At 48.6% G+C, this 23981-nt stretch overlaps 1 protein-coding gene across 2 annotated transcripts in view; it reads left to right on the top strand.

Moving 5' to 3' along the window:
- LOC100492885 (serine/threonine-protein phosphatase 6 regulatory ankyrin repeat subunit C-like) overlaps positions 1–23981 on the top strand; it is a 56454-nt gene that overhangs the window by 17634 nt on the left and 14839 nt on the right. For both annotated transcript variants that reach the window (XM_031904411.1, XM_031904410.1), the window contains exons 11-19: positions 95–196; positions 373–471; positions 1738–1866; positions 4861–4989; positions 7431–7547; positions 7678–7776; positions 8089–8289; positions 8762–8860; positions 22565–22771. In XM_031904411.1, the coding sequence (XP_031760271.1) occupies positions 95–196; positions 373–471; positions 1738–1866; positions 4861–4989; positions 7431–7547; positions 7678–7776; positions 8089–8289; positions 8762–8860; positions 22565–22771 (1182 nt within the window). The remainder of the gene's footprint in view (positions 1–94; positions 197–372; positions 472–1737; positions 1867–4860; positions 4990–7430; positions 7548–7677; positions 7777–8088; positions 8290–8761; positions 8861–22564; positions 22772–23981) is intronic.

The following is a 23981-nucleotide window of genomic DNA, read 5'->3' as shown; positions in this document are numbered from 1 at the left end:
AACAGCCCCCTAAGTTTGCACAATTCAGCATAATATAATATAAACATGGCTACTAAACTGTATCCCAGTGCTTATTGATGACCCTATTCCGCAGGCGCAGGAAACCCCTCTCCACGTTGCAGCTCGGATTAAGGACGGGGAGAAGGTCGCTGAGATGCTAATAAAGAGCGGAGCCGACATTAATGTGGAGCAGGAGGTGAATGAATGGGGTTAAATGTACAAATCTGCCATCCCTTTTAACCCATTCCTGTGATTGGCTGCAATAATATAAGATTCTGAATGTTCCAAGCTGGCCCTCAGGAAATGTCTGATTGGTCTGTACTTATCTCTGTGGGGGGGTTGGATATTAAACATCTGAATCCCTGTTACTAGAACGGAGAGACGGCAATGCATGTAGCTGCCCAGCATGGAAACCTACAGATGATATCTGCCCTCATAGAGGAAGGAGGGGAACCTACCTGGCAGTCAAAGGTAACTCACTCATGTATTATAAGGGATAATGTACCCCCTACTGTAAATGATAAGGATATTAGCAGTCACTGAGGGGTTCTGTGCCCCCCATATAAAGGCACAAGGCTGCAGGCTGAGTTATACAGGGAACTCTGAGTATCACTCATGTATTATAAGGGATAATGTACCCCCTACTGTAAATGATAAGGATATTAGCAGTCACTGAGGGGTTCTGTGCCCCCCATATAAAGGCACAAGGCTGCAGGCTGAGTTATACAGGGAACTCTGAGTATCACTCATGTATTATAAGGGATACTGTACCCCCTACTGTAAATGATAAGGATATTAGCAGTCACTGAGGGGTTCTGTGCCCATATAAAGGCACAAGGCTGCAGGCTGAGTTATACAGGGAACTCTGAGTATCACTCGTGTATTATAAGGGATAATGTACCCCCTACTGTAAATGATAAGGATATTAGCAGTCACTGAGGGGTTCTGTGCCCATATAAAGGCACAAGGCTGCAGTCTGAGTTATACAGGGAACTCTGAGTATCATTCATGTATTATAAGGGATAATGTACCCCCTACTGTAAATGATAAGGATATTAGCAGTCACTGAGGGGTTCTGTGCCCCCCATATAAAGGCACAAGGCTGCAGGCTGAGTTATACAGGGAACTCTGAGTATCACTCGTGTATTATAAGGGATAATGTACCCCCTACTGTAAATGATAAGGATATTAGCAGCCACTGAGGGGTTCTGTGCCCCCCATATAAAGGCACAAGGCTGCAGGCTGAGTTATACAGGGAACTCTGAGTATCACTCGTGTATTATAAGGGATAATGTACCCCCTACTGTAAATGATAAGGATATTAGCAGTCACTGAGGGGTTCTGTGCCCATATAAAGGCACAAGGCTGCAGGCTGAGTTATACAGGGAACTCTGAGTATCACTCGTGTATTATAAGGGATAATGTACCCCCTACTGTAAATGATAAGGATATTAGCAGTCACTGAGGGGTTCTGTGCCCATATAAAGGCACAAGGCTGCAGGCTGAGTTATACAGGGAACTCTGAGTATCACTCATGTATTATAAGGGGTAATGTACCCCCTACTGTAAATGATAAGGATATTAGCAGTCACTGAGGGGTTCTGTGCCCCCCATATAAAGGCACAAGGCTGCAGGCTGAGTTATACAGGGAACTCTGAGTATCACTCATGTATTATAAGGGATAAAGTAAAATAGATTACTGTGTATATAAATGCATTGTGCTTTCTTTATCTGCAGAATCAAGAGAACCCCCTTCACACTGCCGTAAGACACTGCCATCTCCCCATTGTAGAAGTGATTCTCACCTATCTAGCGAATGAGAGAGGCCGAGCCGATGCGGTCGGTTGTGTTAACCAGGCCAATAAGGTGAGTCGCTGCCAGTCATGTAACGGAAGGAATTAATACTCCCTGCCCTGGTGTCAACTGGTGGATTTTGGCCCAACCCAGACTGGCAATCTGTGGGTTCAGGCAAATGCCAGGGGGTCTGTAAGGTGCCACAGACAGTCACTATTTATTGGGCTGGGGGGGCTGTTTGTGCCTCTGGGTACTGGGAATGCCAGGGGGGCTGTAAGGTGCCACAGACACTCACTATTTATTGGGCTGGGGGGGGGGCTGTTTGTGCCTCTGGGTACTGGGAATGCCAGGGGGGCTGTAAGGTGCCATAGGCAGTCACTATTTATTGGGCTGGGGGGGGGGGGGCTGTTTGTGCCTCTGGGTACTGGGAATGCCAGGGGGGCTGTAAGGTGCCACAGACAGTCACTATTTATTGGGCTGGGGGGGCTGTTTGTGCCTCTGGGTACTGGGAATGCCAGGGGGGCTGTAAGGTGCCACAGACACTCACTATTTATTGGGCTGGGGGGGGGCTGTTTGTGCCTCTGGGTACTGGGAATGCCAGGGGGGCTGTAAGGTGCCACAGACAGTCACTATTTATTGGGCTGGGGGGGGGGGGGCTGTTTGTGCCTCTGGGTACTGGGAATGCCAGGGGGGCTGTAAGGTGCCATAGGCAGTCACTATTTATTGGGCTGGGGGGGGGGGGGCTGTTTGTGCCTCTGGGTACTGGGAATGCCAGGGGGGCTGTAAGGTGCCACAGACAGTCACTATTTATTGGGCTGGGGGGGCTGTTTGTGCCTCTGGGTACTGGGAATGCCAGGGGGGCTGTAAGGTGCCACAGACAGTCACTATTTATTGGGCTGGGGGGGCTGTTTGTGCCTCTGGGTACTGGGAATGCCAGGGGGGCTGTAAGGTGCCACAGACACTCACTATTTATTGGGCTGGGGGGGGGGCTGTTTGTGCCTCTGGGTACTGGGAATGCCAGGGGGGCTGTAAGGTGCCATAGGCAGTCACTATTTATTGGGCTGGGGGGGGGGGGGACTGTTTGTGCCTCTGGGTACTGGGAATGCCAGGGGGGCTGTAAGGTGCCACAGACAGTCACTATTTATTGGGCTGGGGGGGTGCTGTTTGTGCCTCTGGGTACTGGGAATGCCAGGGGGGCTGTAAGGTGCCACAGACAGTCACTATTTATTGGGCTGGGGGGGCTGTTTGTGCCTCTGGGTACTGGGAATGCCAGGGGGGCTGTAAGATGCCATAGGCAGTCACTATTTATTGGGCTGGGGGGGCTGTTTGTGCCTCTGGGTACTGGGAATGCCAGGGGGGCTGTAAGGTGCCACAGACAGTCACTATTTATTGGGCTGGGGGGGTTGTTTGTGCCTCTGGGTACTGGGAATGCCAGGGGGGCTGTAAGGTGCCACAGACAGTCACTATTTATTGGGCTGGGGGGCTGTTTGTGCCTCTGGGTACTGGGAATGCCAGGGGGGCTGTAAGGTGCCACAGACACTCACTATTTATTGGGCTGGGGGGCTGTTTGTGCCTCTGGGTACTGGGAATGCCAGGGGGACTGTAAGGTGCCACAGACAGTCACTATTTATTGGGCTGGGGGGGCTGTTTGTGCCTCTGGGTACTGGGAATGCTAGGGGGGCTGTAAGGTGCCACAGACACTCACTATTTATTGGGCTGGGGGGGCTGTTTGTGCCTCTGGGTACTGGGAATGCCGGGGGGGCTGTAAGGTGCCACAGACAGTCACTATTTATTGGGCTGGGGGGGGCTGTTTGTGCCTCTGGGTACTGGGAATGCCAGGGGGGCTGTAAGGTGCCACAGACAGTCACTATTTATTGGGCTGGGGGGGGCTGTTTGTGCCTCTGGGTACTGGGAATGCCAGGGGGGCTGTAAGGTGCCACAGACAGTCACTATTTATTGGGCTGGGGGGGCTGTTTGGGCCTCTGGGTACTGGGAATGCCGGGGGGGCTGTAAGGTGCCACAGACAGTCACTATTTATTGGGCTGGGGGGGCTGTTTGTGCCTCTGGGTACTGGGAATGCCGGGGGGGCTGTAAGGTGCCACAGACAGTCACTATTTATTGGGCTGGGGGGGGCTGTTTGTGACTCTGGGTACTGGGAATGCCGGGGGGGCTGTAAGGTGCCACAGACAGTCACTATTTATTGGGCTGGGGGGCTGTTTGTGCCTCTGGGTACTGGGAATGCCAGGGGGGCTGTAAGGTGCCACAGACAGTCACTATTTATTGGGCTGGGGGGGCTGTTTGTGCCTCTGGGTACTGGGAATGCCAGGGGGGCTGTAAGGTGCCACAGACAGTCACTATTTATTGGGCTGGGGGGCTGTTTGGGCCTCTGGGTACTGGGAATGCCGGGGGGGCTGTAAGGTGCCACAGACAGTCACTATTTATTGGGCTGGGGGGCTGTTTGTGCCTCTGGGTACTGGGAATGCCTGGGGGGCTGTAAGGTGCCACAGACACTCACTATTTATTGGGCTGGGGGGGCTGTTTGTGCCTCTGGGTACTGGGAATGCCAGGGGGGCTGTAAGGTGCCACAGACAGTCACTATTTATTGGGCTGGGGGGCTGTTTGTGCCTCTGGGTACTGGGAATGCCAGGGGGGCTGTAAGGTGCCACAGACAGTCACTATTTATTGGGCTGGGGGGGGCTGTTTGTGCCTCTGGGTACTGGGAATGCCAGGGGGGCTGTAAGGTGCCACAGACAGTCACTATTTATTGGGCTGGGGGGGGCTGTTTGTGCCTCTGGGTACTGGGAATGCCGGGGGGGGCTGTAAGGTGCCACAGACAGTCACTATTTATTGGGCTGGGGGGGGGCTGTTTGTGCCTCTGGGTACTGGGAATGCCAGGGGGGCTGTAAGGTGCCACAGACAGTCACTATTTATTGGGCTGGGGGGCTGTTTGTGCCTCTGGGTACTGGGAATGCCAGGGCCTTTTTTGTATCCCAGTGGCCCTTTTTGGGGAGGTACCACCAGTGATATTAACCCTTCCCTGTCCTTGTGTTGCCGCCTCTGTTTCAGGCCGGGGAGACCCCCCTGCATTTGGCTGCGGCAGTGAAGAAAGAAATGACCCACACACAAGGGGAGGATGTTAAAATCATTCGGATCCTCATGGAACACGATGGCGATATCTCTCGCCCCACCAACACGGTAACTATTGGTCCTTAGATGCCCCGTGGGGCCCAGTCGGTTCTACTCTGGGGCCCAATCAGAGGAGAAGAAGCAACATAAACATTAACCCCCAATTTTCCTTATTAAGGAGGAATTAAAGAAAGCAAATGTGGCCCCCACAGTGCCATTCTAGTTAATGGGAATTATGGGTATCCAGGGAAATGTCTAGGAAAGTCTCCCAATTCTTGAGAAACAACCAACAGAAAGACAGACGGAGTGTTTAATAACACAACGCGTTTGCTCGGCTCTGGCAGAGAAACAATAAAAATGTTTGTTTAATAATTGTAATATTTATGGATGAGCCAACTTGCCCCGGGGCAATAGGGCACACAGTCTCATATCAATTCAAGTGAAGGGTAAGTAAATAGACGAATGGTGTTTAAACGACTTGTTGACTCGTTAGAGGATTTGTGTTTGTCCAATGCCCCTGTGGGGGCTCTAAATCTCCCCCCTTAGACACATCTCACTTCTCCCTGTTTACATTAAAGCCTCCGCTCTACAGACCCAGCTATGGGAACCGCTTCCAGCACCGGGTTCTTCACCAGTTCTGATACATAAAAGCTTTTGTCTTTCCGAGAGGCCCAGATTCTTTCTTCTCATTCTGTTTATAAGACTCCCGCCTCATAAATAACCCTGGGGAGGCCCTGAGCCCAGAGGGGTTTTACACCAGGAATAGAAAATATTTACTGCAGTTTGTGCTGTACCAAGTAGCTGCCTGGCCGGCCCAGGACAAAGGCAAGGGAGGAATTATCCTGGTCCTGTTGCTAATGGTTTAGGGAGCTTCTTGAAAGAGAGACCAACTGCAGTATACAGATTTATTTTTACAATATAAATAGTTAGGCAACATTAGGTTCAGCCAGCAGGTGGCGCCAACCCCTATGGTTGGCCTGCAGGGGATTTCCCCTACAGAAACCTGTATAAGGAAGATAAGCACTTTTTTTGGCCTAGAGGCAGGACTGAAGACTGTTGTTGACGGACCAAGAGGGAGACTAATGCCTTCAGGGCTAGTAAGTGGATAGGAGTTGGGTGTGAGTTCACCCTAGGAGTGAAAGATAGGTAGGTTAGCAAGAAAGGACAGTCTGTTGTCCCAACGAGGAGTGAGTATTTTAGGGTAGAGCCCTGGGCGACTGGGTGCCAATTAGGGAATTGAATCGTTTGGGTGGAGGTTAGAGGGGTTCCTATGGGTGAAGCTTGGCCACTGTATGTGGGACACCACAGAGAATCATGGGAAGGTTTATGAAGGAGAGGAGGCCCCTGTATGGCTAACGGCACTCTGCCCTGCCTACATGACAGGGGTCCCAAAGGCTTCGGGAGAGGAAAGCCGTGTGAATGTGAGGAACAGAGGGAAAACCTGCTGAAGTATTGTTTGAGATGTTTGAGAGTCGGAACCCAGTGCCCCAGTCTGTAGCCTGCCTGCAAGAACCACAGTGTGCCATGCCGGCTTCCTACAGTAAAGCCCATCCACATACAGCCTACTGTAATGGGTGCCTGCCAGCCATGGGTAGCCCCGTTACCAGCCTGTAGCCCCGTTACCAGCCTGTAGCCCCGTTACCAGCCTGTAGCCCCGTTACCAGCCTGTAGCCCCGTTACCAGCCTGTAGCCCCGTTACCAGCCTGTAGCCCCGTTACCAGCCTGTAGCCCCGTTACCAGCCTGTAGCCCAATATACATTTTACCCTCCTGTCATGAAAGTGCAGCCAGTACTTTCAAGTGGTTCCCATTCAGAGGCAGGGAGCGTTCATCCCCCACCCAAAAGTATCAGGACTAAAAAATGTTCCCAATCACCCTGTGTGCAATTGTGCTAAATGGGAGAATCTTTGGAAAATATTTGTGGGCACTCACAGTAGTCTTGTTCTCAATGCCAGGAGGGGTCTGACATAAGCCAATGACATAATGCTTAAGCCAATGACATCATGTAGTCTTGTCTTATGACTTCATACAAGGTTACATTTCTTAGAATTTCATGCACCTTTCTGTGCCGCCCTGGTGGAGCCTTATTCTCCATGACAGGTCTCCAACTGGGCCAAATTCACTGGCCTCAAAGACCAGAAAGAACTAGTATTTTCTCCAATATCTTTATCATCTTTATGGCTAAAAACCGCCGGCATCACTGATTAGACCACTTATGTAAGTGGGTTTGGATGGATTTGGTTGGCAAGGGGTCTGTACCCGCATAGTATTGTTTAGAAATGCTTTCCTGTGATGCCAGGCTTGGTTCTTGAGGAATCCAGTGATGTCCTAGTATAGCCTGGTATAGCCCTGTATCTGTCCAACATGAAGCCATTGGCTGCGCTGGGGTCCTATCTCTATCCAACTTCTTGTGGGATAACTCTGGGCTTGGATGTTTGTAGAGAAGCTTCTGGAACCCTGGCTTGTACAACGTTACAGTATAATGGCACCAGTTAAATGCTTTATATTGCAGACCTCAGAGACCCCCCTGCATTACTGTGCCAGGGTGGGCAATGAAGACGTTTTGTTGGAAATGATCAGACATATTAGCTCCAGCCGAATCCAACAGACGATGAACAAGCAGGCAAAGGTAGGAACTTACTCTTGTAAGGGAATTCTGGGAAATGTAGTTTTTCCTGTTAGACCTGTTGTTCTATTAGAACCAATCAATAATATTTTTATTTACAAGAAGCACTAATGGTTATTTCCCCTTTAATCAGAATGGAAGGTCCCCTCTGTTGGTAGCGGCGGAACAGGGCCACACAGGCATAGTGCAAATCCTCCTTCAGAACCAGGCCCGAGTGGATGTTTTTGATGAGGTAAGTAGGACCCAGTAGAACCCACTTGCTGCCATGTAATGCCATATGTGGGTAGGGAGCACCTACTGGAATGGATCATTTGTCAGCAGTGTAGCCAATCAAACAAACCTGTAGCCAATCAGATTATTCCAACTTTCACAGGGCTAGTGTAAGTAGCCAATAGGAGTATTAAACACGCACAGGGTTAATATAAGTAGCCAATAAGATCATTAGAATGTTCACAGCTCAAATGATTGCAGGGCCACCCCAGATAGGGACTTGTGCACCCACGTTTGTGCCAGTTTGTCTCACCATGGAGGTCCTTCCCTACAGCATGGCAAAGCCGCCTTGCATCTCGCTGCCGAGAACGGGCACGACCAGATAGCGGATATCCTCCTGAAACACAAAGCGTTTGTCAATGCAAAAACCAAGCTGGGCCTGACGCCTCTTCACCTTTGCGCGCAGAATGGGTTCAACCACCTTGTGAAGCTGCTCGTGGAAACCCATTTGGCCTGCATCGACGCCATGTCTTTGGTAAGATGGCTTCTCTATCAACAAACATGTGGGGCCCCAGCAAATGATTCTCCATAGGGCTTTGGCATATTAACAGCCAGGGCCATCAGCAGAAATCATGGCACCCCATACTAATTAGTTGCAGCCCCCCCATATAGACCATACCCAGCTCACCCAGCCATGCATGGCTACAGCCAAACACCCCATATCTGCTCCAAACCCCACCCATTCAATGAGAGGCCCCACCCATTCCAAGGTCCTTTGATCTGGACCAACAGCATTTTTTCCTGAACCCCTACTGGGACCAATCCCTGACAGGGTTCCCACCTGTCCCCGAGATGGTGGCCCTGCTAATAGCAAAGAGAAGAAGACAGCAAGGAAAGCCCTATGTGTGGCTGCAATTTTCTCCTTTTTGACCAGCAGCAGTTTCCCATTAGGTAAGTGAGGGGTTGTTTCCAAGGTGTTTCCCTTTACCCCTGTTGTTATGTTACAGACCAAGAGGACTCCCCTCCACATGGCTGCACTGAATGGCCAACTGGACGTGTGTAACAGCCTGCTGAACATGAAGGCCGACGTCAATGCAACTGATATTGTAAGTGACCACTGCACCATCACACTACATTCATTAAAGGGCCACTATCATCATTATGTATCCTACTTGTTAACCTTAACCTAGATTAAACAACAGTAATTAATTTAATTACATGGAAACCATTAGCAATAGTGATGCTCTAATACCTGTCTAACAAGCTTGCCAGGCTCACTTTTCTAGTCCATGTTATGGTTGTTTCAAGCTTTATTTGTGGATTAAATTCCCTGTAGATTCCCAAAGGGCTGGAGTCTTAGGCCTGCACTGGGGTTAGAGTTGGGGTTGGGCTGGGATTAGAGTTGGGGTTGGGTTGGGGTTAGAGTTGGGGTTGGGTTTTGGGCTGGGGTTAGAGTTGGGGTTGGGTTTGAGCTGGGGTTAGAGTTGGGGTTGGGTTTTGAGCTGGGGTTAGTGTTGGGGTTGGGTTTGAGCTGGGGTTAGAGTTGGGGTTGGGTTTGAGCTGGGGTTAGAGTTGGGGTTGGGTTTGAGCTGGGGTTAGAGTTGGGGTTGGGTTTTGGGCTGGGGTTAGAGTTGGGGTTGGGTTTGAGCTGGGGTTAGAGTTGGGGTTGGGTTTGAGCTGGGGTTAGAGTTGGGGTTGGGTTTGAGCTGGGGTTAGAGTTGGGGTTGGGTTTGGGCTGGGGTTAGAGTTGGGGTTGGGTTTTGGGCTGGGGTTAGAGTTGGGGTTGGGTTTTGGGCTGGGGTTAGAGTTGGGGTTGGGTTTTGGGCTGGGGTTAGAGTTGGGGTTGGGTTTTGGGCTGGGGTTAGAGTTGGGGTTGGGTTTTGGGCTGGGGTTAGAGTTGGGGTTGGGTTTTGGGCTGGGGTTAGAGTTGGGGTTGGGTTTTGGGCTGGGGTTAGAGTTGGGGTTGGGTTTTGGGCTGGGGTTAGAGTTGGGGTTGGGTTTTGGGCTGGGGTTAGAGATGGGGTTCAGTTTTGGGCTGGGGTTAGAGATGGGGTTCAGTTTTGGGCTGGGGTTAGAGATGGGGTTCAGTTTTGGGCTGGGGTTAGAGATGGGGTTCCGTTTTGGCTGGGGTTAGATTTGGGGTTGGGTTTTGGACTGGGGTTAGAGATGGGGTTCAGTTTTGGGCTGGGGTTAGAGTTGGGGTTGGGTTTTGGGCTGGGGTTAGAGATGGGGTTCAGTTTTGGGCTGGGGTTAGAGTTGGGGTTGGGTTTTGGGCTGGGGTTAGAGATGGGGGTTCAGTTTTGGGCTGGGGTTAGAGTTGGGGTTGGGTTTTGGGCTGGGGTTAGAGTTGGGGTTGGGTTTTGGACTGGGGTTAGAGATGGGGTTCAGTTTTGGGCTGGGGTTAGAGATGGGGTTCAGTTTTGGGCTGGGGTTAGAGATGGGGTTCAGTTTTGGGCTGGGGTTAGAGTTGGGGTTCAGTTTTGGGCTGGGGTTAGAGATGGGGTTCAGTTTTGGGCTGGGGTTAGAGATGGGGTTCAGTTTTGGGCTGGGGTTAGAGTTGGGGTTCAGTTTTGGGCTGGGGTTAGAGATGGGGTTCAGTTTTGGGCTGGGGTTAGAGATGGGGTTCAGTTTTGGGCTGGGGTTAGAGATGGGGTTCAGTTTTGGGCTGGGGTTAGAGATGGGGGTTCAGTTTTGGCTGGGGTTAGAGATGGGGTTCAGTTTTGGGCTGGGGTTAGAGATGGGGTTCAGTTTTGGGCTGGGGTTAGAGATGGGGTTCAGTTTTGGGCTGGGGTTAGAGATGGGGTTCAGTTTTGGGCTGGGGTTAGAGATGGGGTTCAGTTTTGGGCTGGGGTTAGAGATGGGGTTCAGTTTTGGGCTGGGGTTAGAGATGGGGTTCAGTTTTGGGCTGGGGTTAGAGTTGGGGGTTTGACCCATTAGGTGAAATTTGAATTCACGGACTCTCAAACCAAACGGTAACGCACATACAGTATTATAACAATAGATGTTGAACCCCCTGAAACATTGGAACTTTAATGCTTTAATGCTTAAAATGAATTTTATGCTCATTCTTTTCCACTGTTTTTTACCGCTGACTTCAATAACTTTATGGGCGGTGGCGTAAAATGAGTGGGGTCCCTGTATAAAGAGAAAAACCCCATTGTTAGGTCGCTACAAGAGAATAGAATAAATATGGGTTTTGTTTGCTGCAATAAGAGGTCCCTTTGCTCCACTGAATACAATGGCAGCGAGCGACCGGCCTTTATTACACAACTGCCAGTCTATCCACGTGTGCCCGGCACCATGACGCGTTTAGTCGCCGCCACTGATACAGACAACACGCCGGCTCAGACTGAATTTCTTCCTGTGCCGCTGAAGTCTCAGGACACGAGGCAGGAAGCTTCCCCCTCCCCGACTCCCTTTCCTGCCCATCAGTCTCTAGTGCCAGCTAATATATCCAGCGCCAACTGTCATATCAGCAGGGTTTGTGATTGGCTCTGCCAGGAATGTGGATCCCCTGGCCGCTCAGTGTCTTTCCCTTCCTACACTTGGCCAAACCTTACATTGTAGCTGAGGTTGACAAAAGTCATATATATATATATATTAAAGAGGTTGTTCACCTTTTGAGTTAACTTGTAGTATGATGTTAAAAGCAATATTCTGAGACAATTTGCAATTGGTCTTCATTGTTTATTATTGGTATTTTTTTAATTAGTTTATTTTTTGTTAGGCGGCTCTGCAGTTTGGAACTTCAGCAGTTATCTGGTTGCTAGGGTGCAATTAACCTTAGTAACCAGAGAGTGGTTTGAAAGAGTGACTGATATATGAATAGGAGAGGGGCTGAATGGAAAGATAAGTAATAAAAAGTAACAATAACAATAAAACTGGAGCCTCACAGAGCAATAGGGTTTGGCTGCCGGGGTCAGTGACCCCCATTTGAAAGCTGCAAAGAGGCAGAAGAAGGCAAATAGTTCAAAAACTATAAAAGATTTGTGATTGGCTCTGCCAGGAATGTGGATCCCCCGGCCGCTCAGTGTCTTTCCCTTCCTACACTTGGCCAAACCTTACATTGTAGCTGAGGTTGAAAAAAGATAAATATTTATATTAAAGAGGTTATTCACCTTTGAGTTAACTTGTAGTATAGTATAGAGAGTGATATTCTGAGACAATTTGCAACTGGTCTTCATTTTTTATTATTGGTAGTTTCTTAATTATTTTATTTTTTGTTAGGCACTTGCAGTTATCTGGTTGCTAGGGTGCAATTTACCTTAGTAACCAGGGAGTGGTTTTAAAGAGTGTCTGATATATGAATAATAGAGGGACTGAATAGAAAGATAAGTAATAAAAAGTAACAATAACAATCAAATTGTTGCCACAAAGAGCAATAGTTTTTGGCTGCCGGGGTCAGTGACCCCCATTTGAAAGCTGGGAAGAGGCAGAAGAAGAAGGGAAATAATTCATAAACTATAAAAGATAAAAAATGAAGAGCATTTGAAAAGTTTCTTAGAATTGGGCATTCTGTGCATATTAATAGTTAACGTAAATGTGAACCTTGTAGAGTGTAAGCTCTTTTGGGCAGGGCTCTCTTCCCCTCCTGTATCGGTTACTGATTGCTTTATATGTTACTCCTTGTAGATTGTAAGCTCTTTTGGGCAGGGCTCCCTTCCCCTCTTGTATCGGTTATTGATTGCTTTATATGTTACTCCTTGTAGAGTGTAAGCTCTTTTGGGCAGGGCTCCCTTCCCCTCCTGTATCGGTTACTGATTGCTTTATATGTTACTCCTTGTAGATTGTAAGCTCTTTTGGGCAGGGCTCCCTTCCCCTCTTGTATCGGTTATTGATTGCTTTATATGTTACTCCTTGTAGAGTGTAAGCTCTTTTGGGCAGGGCTCTCTTCCCCTCTTGTATCGGTTATTGATTGCTTTATATGTTACTCCTTGTAGATTGTAAGCTCTTTTGGGCAGGGCTCTCTTCCCCTCCTGTATCGGTTACTGATTGCTTTATATGTTACTCCTTGTAGATTGTAAGCTCTTTTGGGCAGGGCTCCCTTCCCCTCTTGTATCGGTTATTGATTGCTTTATATGTTACTCCTTGTAGAGTGTAAGCTCTTTTGGGCAGGGCTCTCTTCCCCTCTTGTATCGGTTATTGATTGCTTTATATGTTACTCCTTGTAGAGTGTAAGCTCTTTTGGGCAGGGCTCCCTTCCCCTCTTGTATCGGTTATTGGTTGCTTTATATGTTACTCCTTGTAGATTGTAAGCTCTTTTGGGCAGGGCTCCCTTCCCCTCTTGTATCGGTTATTGATTGCTTTATATGTTACTCCTTGTAGAGTGTAAGCTCTTTTGGGCAGGGCTCTCTTCCCCTCTTGTATCGGTTATTGATTGCTTTATATGTTACTCCTTGTAGAGTGTAAGCTCTTTTGGGCAGGGCTCCCTTCCCCTCTTGTATCGGTTATTGATTGCTTTATATGTTACTCCTTGTAGAGTGTAAGCTCTTTTGGGCAGGGCTCTCTTCCCCTCCTGTATCGGTTATTGATTGCTTTATATGTTACTCCTTTTAGAGTGTAAGCTCTTTTGGGCAGGGCTCTCTTCCCCTCCTGTATCGGTTATTGATTGCTTTATATGTTACTCCTTTTAGAGTGTAAGCTCTTTTGGGCAGGGCTCTCTTCACCTCTTGTAATAGTGACCATAATGTTATTTCATTTAATGTTTGGTGCAGGAAACAAATTTACACGGGGGCAACAAAGACACTGAATTTTAGGAAGGCAAATTTTAGCTCCTTAAGGGCTGCGCTTCAGGGCATAGATTGGGGCATTATGTTTTCTGATAAAAACACAGAGCAGAAATGGTTGTCATTTAAAATGATATTAAATCATTACTGTTCTCAATTTATTCCATTAATAAGAAAAAGTAGAAGTGTTAAGAATCACCCCATGTGGCTTAACTCTGAGGTAAAGAAGTTAATAGGGAGAAAAAGGAAAGCTTTTAAGAAATATAAGTCAGAGGGGACAGTAGCTGCGTTTAATGAATATAAACACTATAACAAGTGTTGTAAAACAGCAATCCGGAAGGCAAAGATAGAAAATGAGGAGCGCATCGCGGCCGAGGCCAAGACTAACCCCAAAAAGTTTTTTAAGTATATTAATAGTAAAAAGATGCAGGTTGAGGGTGTGGCCCCATTGAGTTACAATAACAATATGGTTACAGCGGGTACAGAAAAGGCAGATGTGCTTAACCAGTTCTTTTCTTCTGTGTATACAGTAGGGGGAGCCAGAGGGACAAGTCCCACCCAATAGCTTCACTGTTGCCTCAGCTCCAACTACACAGTGGTTGGCACAGGATATGGTGCTTAAAGGGTTACACACGATAAATGTAAACAAGGCACCGGGGCCAGATGGAATACACCCTCGGGTACTGAGAGAGCTAGGGGCAGAATTGCAGTGGCCCTTGTTTCTGATATTCTCAGACTCGCTCTCATCAGGTATGGTACCTAGGGATTGGAAGAAGGCGAATGTCATTCCCATATTTAAAAAGGGAGTAAGATCTCAGCCTGGCAATTATAGGCCTGTAAGTCTGACATCCATGGTGGGCAAGTTATTTGAAGGCTTGTTAAGGGATCACATTCAAAATGATGTAGTGGAGAATGGCATTATGAGCAGTAATCAGCATGGCTTTATGAAGGACAGGTCATGTCAGACCAATTTAATTGCTTTTTATGATGAGGTAAGTAAGAAGCTGGACAGTGGGGGGGCAGTAGATATAATCTATTTGGATTTTGCCAAAGCATTTGATACCGTTCCCCACAAACGACTGCTTTCTAAGCTAAGGTCTATTGGTCTTAGTGAAGCCGTTTGCACATGGATAGAAAACTGGCTACAGGATCGGGTACAGAGGGGGGTTGTTAATGGCACATTCTCTACTTGGAGTAAGGTTCTCAGTGGGGTCCCTCAGGGTTCTGTACTGGGTCCACTTTTGTTTAATTTGTTCATAAATGACTTAGGGGAGGGTATTATGGGTAATGTATCAGTGTTTGCAGATGACACAAAACTCTGCAGACCAGTCAATTCTATCCAGGATGTGACATCCCTGCAGCAGGATCTTGGCCAACTGGCAATCTGGGCAGCTAAGTGGCAGATGAGATTTAATGTGGATAAATGTAAGGTCATGCACCTGGGATGTAAAAACATGCAAGCCCCGTATACCCTTAATGGGACTGCACTAGGCAAATCCATAATGGAGAAGGATCTTGGAGTCCTTGTAGATAATAAACTTGGCTGTAGCAAGCAATGCCAGGCAGCGGGGGCAAGGGCAAACAGGGTATTGAGCTGTATTAAAAGGGGTATAGATTCACAGGAGGGGGGGGTTATTCTTCCCCTTTACAGAGTGCTGGTAAGGCCCCATCTAGAATATGCTGTTCAGTTTTGGTCTCCAGTGCTCAAACGGGACATTATTGAGTTAGAGAGGGTCCAGAGAAGGGCAACTAAGCTGGTAAAGGGTATGGGAAGTCTCAGTTATGGGGAAAGACTGGCCAAGTTGGGTCTGTTTACACTGGAGAAGAGGCGCTTAAGAGGTGACATGATAACTATGTATAAATATATAAAGGGATCATATAATAATCTCTCTAATGTTTTATTTACCAGTAGGTCCTTCCAACGGGCACGAGGGCACCCACTCCGATTAGAAGAAGGGAGGTTCCATTTAAACATTCGGAAAGGTTTTTTTACAGTGAGAGCTGTGAGGTTCTGGAATTCCCTCCCCGAATCAGTCGTGCTGGCTGATACATTATATAGCTTTATATAGGGGCTGGATGGATTCTTAGCAAGTGAGGGAATACAGGGTTATGGGAGATAGCTCTCAGTACAAGTGAGGGAATACAGGGGTAGGGGGGATAGCTCTCAGTACAAGTGAGGGAATACAGGGGTAGGGGAGATAGCTCTCAGTACAAGTGAGGGAATACAGGGGTAGGGGAGATAGCTCTCAGTACAAGTGAGGGAATACAGGGGTAGGGGAGATAGCTCTCAGTACAAGTGAGGGAATACAGGGGTAGGGGAGATAGCTCTCAGTACAAGTGAGGGAATACAGGGGTAGGGGAGATAGCTCTCAGTACAAGTGAGGGAATACAGGGGTAGGGGGGATAGCTCTTAGTACTAGTGAGGGAATACAGGGGTAGGGGAGATAGCTCTTAGTACTAGTGAGGGAATACAGGGGTAGGGGGGATAGCTCTCAGTACAAGTGAGGGAATACAGGGGTAGGGGGGATAGCTCTCAGTACAAGTGAGGGAATACAGGGGTAGGGGGGATAGCTCTCAGTACAAGTGAGGGAATACAGGGGTAGGGGGGATAGCTCTCAGTACAAGTGAGGGAATACAGGGGTAGGGGGGATAGCTCTCAGTACAAGTGAGGGAATACAGGGGTAGGGGAGATAGCTCTCAGTACAAGTGAGGGAATACAGGGGTAGGGGAGATAGCTCTCAGTACAAGTGAGGGAATACAGGGGTATGGGAGATAGCTCTTAGTACTAGTGAGGGAAATACAGGGGTAGGGGGGATAGCTCTCAGTACAAGTGAGGGAATACAGGGGTATGGGGGATAGCTCTCAGTACAAGTGAGGGAATACAGGGGTAGGGGAGATAGCTCTCAGTACAAGTGAGGGAATACAGGGGTATGGGAGATAGCTCTCAGTACAAGTGAGGGAATACAGGGTTATGGGAGATAGCTCTCAGTACAAGTGAGGGAATACAGGGGTAGGGGAGATAGCTCTTAGTACAAGTGAGGGAATACAGGGGTAGGGGAGATAGCTCTCAGTACAAGTGAGGGAATACAGGGGTAGGGGAGATAGCTCTTAGTACAAGTGAGGGAATACAGGGGTAGGGGAGATAGCTCTTAGTACAAGTGAGGGAATACAGGGGTAGGGGGGATAGCTCTCAGTACAAGTGAGGGAATACAGGGTTATGGGAGATAGCTCTCAGTACAAGTGAGGGAATACAGGGGTAGGGGAGATAGCTCTTAGTACAAGTGAGGGAATACAGGGGTAGGGGAGATAGCTCTTAGTACAAGTGAGGGAATACAGGGGTATGGGAGATAGCTCTCAGTACAAGTGAGGGAATACAGGGGTAGGGGAGATAGCTCTCAGTACAAGTGAGGGAATACAGGGGTAGGGGAGATAGCTCTTAGTACAAGTGAGGGAATACAGGGGTATGGGAGATAGCTCTCAGTACAAGTGAGGGAATACAGGGGTAGGGGAGATAGCTCTCAGTACAAGTGAGGGAATACAGGGGTAGGGGGGATAGCTCTCAGTACAAGTGAGGGAATACAGGGGTAGGGGAGATAGCTCTCAGTACAAGTGAGGGAATACAGGGGTAGGGGGGATAGCTCTCAGTACAAGTGAGGGAATACAGGGGTAGGGGGGATAGCTCTCAATACAAGTGAGGGAATACAGGGTTATGGGAGATAGCTCTTAGTACTAGTGAGGGAATACAGGGGTAGGGGAGATAGCTCTCAGTACAAGTGAGGGAATACAGGGTTATGGGAGATAGCTCTCAGTACAAGTGAGGGAATACAGGGGTATGGGAGATAGCTCTCAGTACAAGTGAGGGAATACAGGGGTAGGGGAGATAGCTCTCAGTACAAGTGAGGGAATACAGGGTTATGGGAGATAGCTCTCAGTACAAGTGAGGGAATACAGGGGTAGGGGAGATAGCTCTCAGTACAAGTGAGGGAATACAGGGGTAGGGGAGATAGCTCTCAGTACAAGTGAGGGAATACAGGGGTAGGGGAGATAGCTCTCAGTACAAGTGAGGGAATACAGGGTTATGGGAGATAGCTCTCAGTACAAGTGAGGGAATACAGGGGTATGGGAGATAGCTCTCAGTACAAGTGAGGGAATACAGGGGTAGGGGAGATAGCTCTCAGTACAAGTGAGGGAATACAGGGTTATGGGAGATAGCTCTCAGTACAAGTGAGGGAATACAGGGGTAGGGGAGATAGCTCTCAGTACAAGTGAGGGAATACATGGGTAGGAGAGATAGCTCTCAGTACAAGTGAGGGAATACAGGGGTAGGGGAGATAGCTCTCAGTACAAGTGAGGGAATACAGGGGTATGGGGGATAGCTCTCAGTACAAGTGAGGGAATACAGGGGTAGGAGAGATAGCTCTCAGTACAAGTGAGGGAATACAGGGGTAGGGGAGATAGCTCTCAGTACAAGTGAGGGAATACAGGGGTATGGGAGATAGCTCTCAGTACAAGTGAGGGAATACAGGGGTAGGGGAGATAGCTCTCAGTACAAGTGAGGGAATACAGGGGTAGGGGAGATAGCTCTCAGTACAAGTGAGGGAATACAGGGGTAGGGGAGATAGCTCTCAGTACAAGTGAGGGAATACAGGGGTAGGGGAGATAGCTCTCAGTACAAGTGAGGGAATACAGGGGTAGGGGAGATAGCTCTCAGTACAAGTGAGGGAATACAGGGGTAGGGGAGATAGCTCTCAGTACAAGTGAGGGAATACAGGGGTAGGGGGGATAGCTCTCAGTACAAGTGAGGGAATACAGGGGTAGGGGAGATAGCTCTCAGTACAAGTGAGGGAATACAGGGGTATGGGAGATAGCTCTCAGTACAAGTGAGGGAATACAGGGGTAGGGGAGATAGCTCTCAGTACAAGTGAGGGAATACAGGGGTAGGGGAGATAGCCCTCAGTACAAGTGAGGGAATACAGGGGTAGGGGAGATAGCTCTCAGTACAAGTGAGGGAATACAGGGGTAGGGGGGATAGCTCTCAGTACAAGTGAGGGAATACAGGGGTAGGGGGGATAGCTCTCAGTACAAGTGAGGGAATACAGGGGTAGGGGAGATAGCTCTCAGTACAAGTGAGGGAATACAGGGGTAGGGGAGATAGCTCTCAGTACAAGTGAGGGAATACAGGGGTATGGGGGATAGCTCTCAGTACAAGTGAGGGAATACAGGGGTAGGGGGGATAGCTCTCAGTACAAGTGAGGGAATACAGGGGTAGGGGAGATAGCTCTCAGTACAAGTGAGGGAATACAGGGGTAGGGGGGATAGCTCTCAGTACAAGTGAGGGAATACAGGGGTATGGGGGATAGCTCTCAGTACAAGTGAGGGAATACAGGGGTAGGGGAGATAGCTCTCAGTACAAGTGAGGGAATACAGGGGTAGGGGAGATAGCTCTCAGTACAAGTGAGGGAATACAGGGGTAGGGGAGATAGCTCTCAGTACAAGTGAGGGAATACAGGGGTATGGGGGATAGCTCTCAGTACAAGTGAGGGAATACAGGGGTAGGGGGGATAGCTCTCAGTACAAGTGAGGGAATACAGGGGTAGGGGGGATAGCTCTCAGTACAAGTGAGGGAATACAGGGGTAGGGGAGATAGCTCTCAGTACAAGTGAGGGAATACAGGGGTAGGGGAGATAGCTCTCAGTACAAGTGAGGGAATACAGGGGTAGGGGGGATAGCTCTCAGTACAAGTGAGGGAATACAGGGGTAGGGGGGATAGCTCTCAGTACAAGTGAGGGAATACAGGGGTATGGGGGATAGCTCTCAGTACAAGTGAGGGAATACAGGGGTAGGGGAGATAGCTCTCAGTACAAGTGAGGGAATACAGGGGTAGGGGGGATAGCTCTCAGTACAAGTGAGGGAATACAGGGGTAGGGGGGATAGCTCTCAGTACAAGTGAGGGAATACAGGGGTAGGGGAGATAGCTCTCAGTACAAGTGAGGGAATACAGGGGTAGGGGGGATAGCTCTCAGTACAAGTGAGGGAATACAGGGGTAGGGGAGATAGCTCTCAGTACAAGTGAGGGAATACAGGGGTAGGGGAGATAGCCCTCAGTACAAGTGAGGGAATACAGGGGTAGGGGAGATAGCTCTCAGTACAAGTGAGGGAATACAGGGGTAGGGGGGATAGCTCTCAGTACAAGTGAGGGAATACAGGGGTAGGGGGGATAGCTCTCAGTACAAGTGAGGGAATACAGGGGTAGGGGAGATAGCTCTCAGTACAAGTGAGGGAATACAGGGGTAGGGGAGATAGCTCTCAGTACAAGTGAGGGAATACAGGGGTAGGGGGGATAGCTCTCAGTACAAGTGAGGGAATACAGGGGTATGGGGGATAGCTCTCAGTACAAGTGAGGGAATACAGGGGTAGGGGGGATAGCTCTCAGTACAAGTGAGGGAATACAGGGGTAGGGGAGATAGCTCTCAGTACAAGTGAGGGAATACAGGGGTAGGGGGGATAGCTCTCAGTACAAGTGAGGGAATACAGGGGTATGGGGGATAGCTCTCAGTACAAGTGAGGGAATACAGGGGTAGGGGAGATAGCTCTCAGTACAAGTGAGGGAATACAGGGGTAGGGGAGATAGCTCTCAGTACAAGTGAGGGAATACAGGGGTAGGGGAGATAGCTCTCAGTACAAGTGAGGGAATACAGGGGTATGGGGGATAGCTCTCAGTACAAGTGAGGGAATACAGGGGTAGGGGGGATAGCTCTCAGTACAAGTGAGGGAATACAGGGGTAGGGGGGATAGCTCTCAGTACAAGTGAGGGAATACAGGGGTAGGGGAGATAGCTCTCAGTACAAGTGAGGGAATACAGGGGTAGGGGAGATAGCTCTCAGTACAAGTGAGGGAATACAGGGGTAGGGGGGATAGCTCTCAGTACAAGTGAGGGAATACAGGGGTAGGGGGGATAGCTCTCAGTACAAGTGAGGGAATACAGGGGTATGGGGGATAGCTCTCAGTACAAGTGAGGGAATACAGGGGTAGGGGAGATAGCTCTCAGTACAAGTGAGGGAATACAGGGGTAGGGGGGATAGCTCTCAGTACAAGTGAGGGAATACAGGGGTAGGGGGGATAGCTCTCAGTACAAGTGAGGGAATACAGGGGTAGGGGAGATAGCTCTCAGTACAAGTGAGGGAATACAGGGGTAGGGGGGATAGCTCTCAGTACAAGTGAGGGAATACAGGGGTAGGGGGATAGCTCTCAGTACAAGTGAGGGAATACAGGGGTAGGGGGGATAGCTCTCAGTACAAGTGAGGGAATACAGGGGTAGGGGAGATAGCTCTCAGTACAAGTGAGGGAATACAGGGGTATGGGGGATAGCTCTCAGTACAAGTGAGGGAATACAGGGGTATGGGGGATAACTCCCAGTACAAGTGAGGGAATACAGGGGTAGGGGAGATAGCTCTCAGTACAAGTGAGGGAATACAGGGGTAGGGGGGATAGCTCTCAGTACAAGTGAGGGAATACAGGGGTAGGGGAGATAGCTCTCAGTACAAGTGAGGGAATACAGGGGTAGGGGAGATAGCTCTCAGTACAAGTGAGGGAATACAGGGGTATGGGGGATAGCTCTCAGTACAAGTGAGGGAATACAGGGGTAGGGGAGATAGCTCTCAGTACAAGTGAGGGAATACAGGGGTAGGGGGGATAGCTCTCAGTACAAGTGAGGGAATACAGGGGTATGGGGGATAACTCTCAGTACAAGTGAGGGAATACAGGGGTAGGGGAGATAGCTCTCAGTACAAGTGAGGGAATACAGGGGTAGGGGGGATAGCTCTCAGTACAAGTGAGGGAATACAGGGGTATGGGGGATAGCTCTCAGTACAAGTGAGGGAATACAGGGGTAGGGGAGATAGCTCTCAGTACAAGTGAGGGAATACAGGGGTAGGGGGGATAGCTCTCAGTACAAGTGAGGGAATACAGGGGTAGGGGAGATAGCTCTCAGTACAAGTGAGGGAATACAGGGGTAGGGGGGATAGCTCTCAGTACAAGTGAGGGAATACAGGGGTAGGGGAGATAGCTCTCAGTACAAGTGAGGGAATACAGGGGTAGGGGGGATAGCTCTTAGTACTAGTTGATCCAGGGACTGGTCCGATTGCCATCTTGGAGTCAGGAAGGAATTTTTTCCCCTCTGCGGCAAATTAGAGAGGTTTCAGATGGGGTTTTTTTGCCTTCCTCTGGATCAACTATTAGTTAGGCAGGTTATATATAGGCATTATGGTTGAACTTGATGGACATATGTCTTTTTCAACCCAACTTACTATGTTGTATCGGTTACTGATTGCTTTATATGTTACTCCTTGTAGAGTGTAAGCTCTTTTGGGCAGGGCTCTCTTCCCCTCCTGTATCGGTTATTGATTGCTTTATATGTTACTCCTTGTAGAGTGTAAGCTCTTTTGGGCAGGGCTCCCTTCCCCTCTTGTATCGGTTACTGATTGCTTTATATGTTACTCCTTGTAGAGTGTAAGCTCTTTTGGGCAGGGCTCCCTTCCCCTCCTGTATCGGTTACTGATTGCTTTATATGTTACTCCTTGTAGAGTGTAAGCTCTTTTGGGCAGGGCTCCCTTCCCCTCCTGTATCGGTTACTGATTGCTTTATATGTTACTCCTTGTAGAGTGTAAGCTCTTTTGGGCAGGGCTCTCTTCCCCTCCTGTATCGGTTACTGATTGCTTTATATGTTACTCCTTGTAGAGTGTAAGCTCTTTTGGGCAGGGCTCCCTTCCCCTCCTGTATCGGTTATTGGTTGCTTTATATGTTACTCCTTGTAGAGTGTAAGCTCTTTTGGGCAGGGCTCCCTTCCCCTCCTGTATCGGTTACTGATTGCTTTATATGTTACTCTGTATGCCCAATGTATGAAACCCACTTATTGTACAGCGCTGCGGGATATGTTGGCGCTTTATAAATAAATGTTAATAATAATAATGTGAACCCCCCCTTATAATGGGAAATACCCTTAGTAGTGATAAGATGCCCTCTGCAGGCAGAAGAGGATATTGCACCCCCACCCTTCCCAGTACTGACTGCCATGTACTTTCCCAGGAAGGACAGACCCCCCTGCATCTGGCGGCTGAGAACGATCACTCGGAGGTGGTGAAGCTGTTCCTGAAGCACAAACCTGAGCTGGTAACCTCCGCCAACATGGAGGGATCCACCTGCGCCCACATTGCCGCCTCCAAGGGCAGCGCCGCCGTCATTAAGGAGCTGCTCAAGTTCAACAAGACCGGAGCCACCACAGCACGGAACAAGGTGAGAGAGCAGTGCAGCCTGGGAAATAAAATCCGTCTCCCTATAATTCCTGGTATAGACACCCCGACATTCCGTGCAGCGAATTCCCGCATTTCGCCATTGGTGGATCTTTTTGCAAAAACGGGCAAAAAATTTGTCATGGGAAAAATTGGTGTCGATAAGATGACGTGTCAAACACATTTCTTTTTCATTTACGCCATTTTGCAAATCACTCATTTTTCGGAGAATCGAATAGGGACAGATTCGCTCGTCACTACCCAGAAATCATATCACTATGGGTGATTATCATCATTTATTTAAGTCAAAGGGATTCTGGGAAAATTGCCATTTACATGGGTTTATCCTATAGGCTAAAGCTTACCCATTGGGCTATTGCTTTAAAAACCCAGTGGGTGAGATTTAGCCAATAGGATGAACCCATGTAAATGGGAATTTGTTCCCAGAATCCCTTTGACTTATTTGCATATGTATGAGGCGGTCTCCTCAACCCGTTTAGCTTTTTCATGAATCTCCATCATTTATTTACACCCATACCCGTACAGTAATAAATAACGATAATTTAACAAACAGGGATCACAGAACAAGACATCGGGTCAGAGCATCCTGCTCACAAGAGCTTACAATCTAAAGCATAGTTTCATGTATTGGGCAAGCAAATTACTGAGGCCATTAGCCATAATGATACGTTATAGTGTAGTGTATACACTGAATCCTGGATTCGGTTCACCATTTTCGGCAGGATTTGGAAGTGTCTGGTTGAACCGAATCCCAATCCCTAAAATCACATGACTTTTGGTCACAGGAAGTAAAAAAATTGAAAGTGCACACTTCTTTTTAACACTTCCATCTTTTTATACATAGGATCCACTTACTGCTTAAAGGGGACCCGTCACCCTTAGTGATGAGCAAATCTGTTCCGTTTCGCTTCGCCAGAAAATTGCGAATCTTTCAAAAAATCTGCGAACCGGTGAAAAATTCGCGAAACAGTGAAAATGTTGTGCGGCAAAAAAAAATTGTCGCCCACAGCTATTATTTCGTCGCCCGTGGCTATTATTTTGTCACACGGTTATTATTTTGTCACCCGCGGCTATTATTTTGTCGCCCGCAGCTATTATGTTGTCACACGGCTATTCTTTTGTTGCCCGCGGCTATTATTTCGTCGAACGGCTATCCTTTTGTTGCCCGTGGCTATTATTTTGTCACGCGGTTA

Source organism: Xenopus tropicalis, chromosome 6 (genome assembly GCF_000004195.4).
Source record: "Xenopus tropicalis strain Nigerian chromosome 6, UCB_Xtro_10.0, whole genome shotgun sequence".
Taxonomy (NCBI): domain Eukaryota; kingdom Metazoa; phylum Chordata; class Amphibia; order Anura; family Pipidae; genus Xenopus; species Xenopus tropicalis.
Note: the sequence above shows the minus strand (reverse complement) of the source record. Positions and strands in the feature narration are given on the sequence as shown.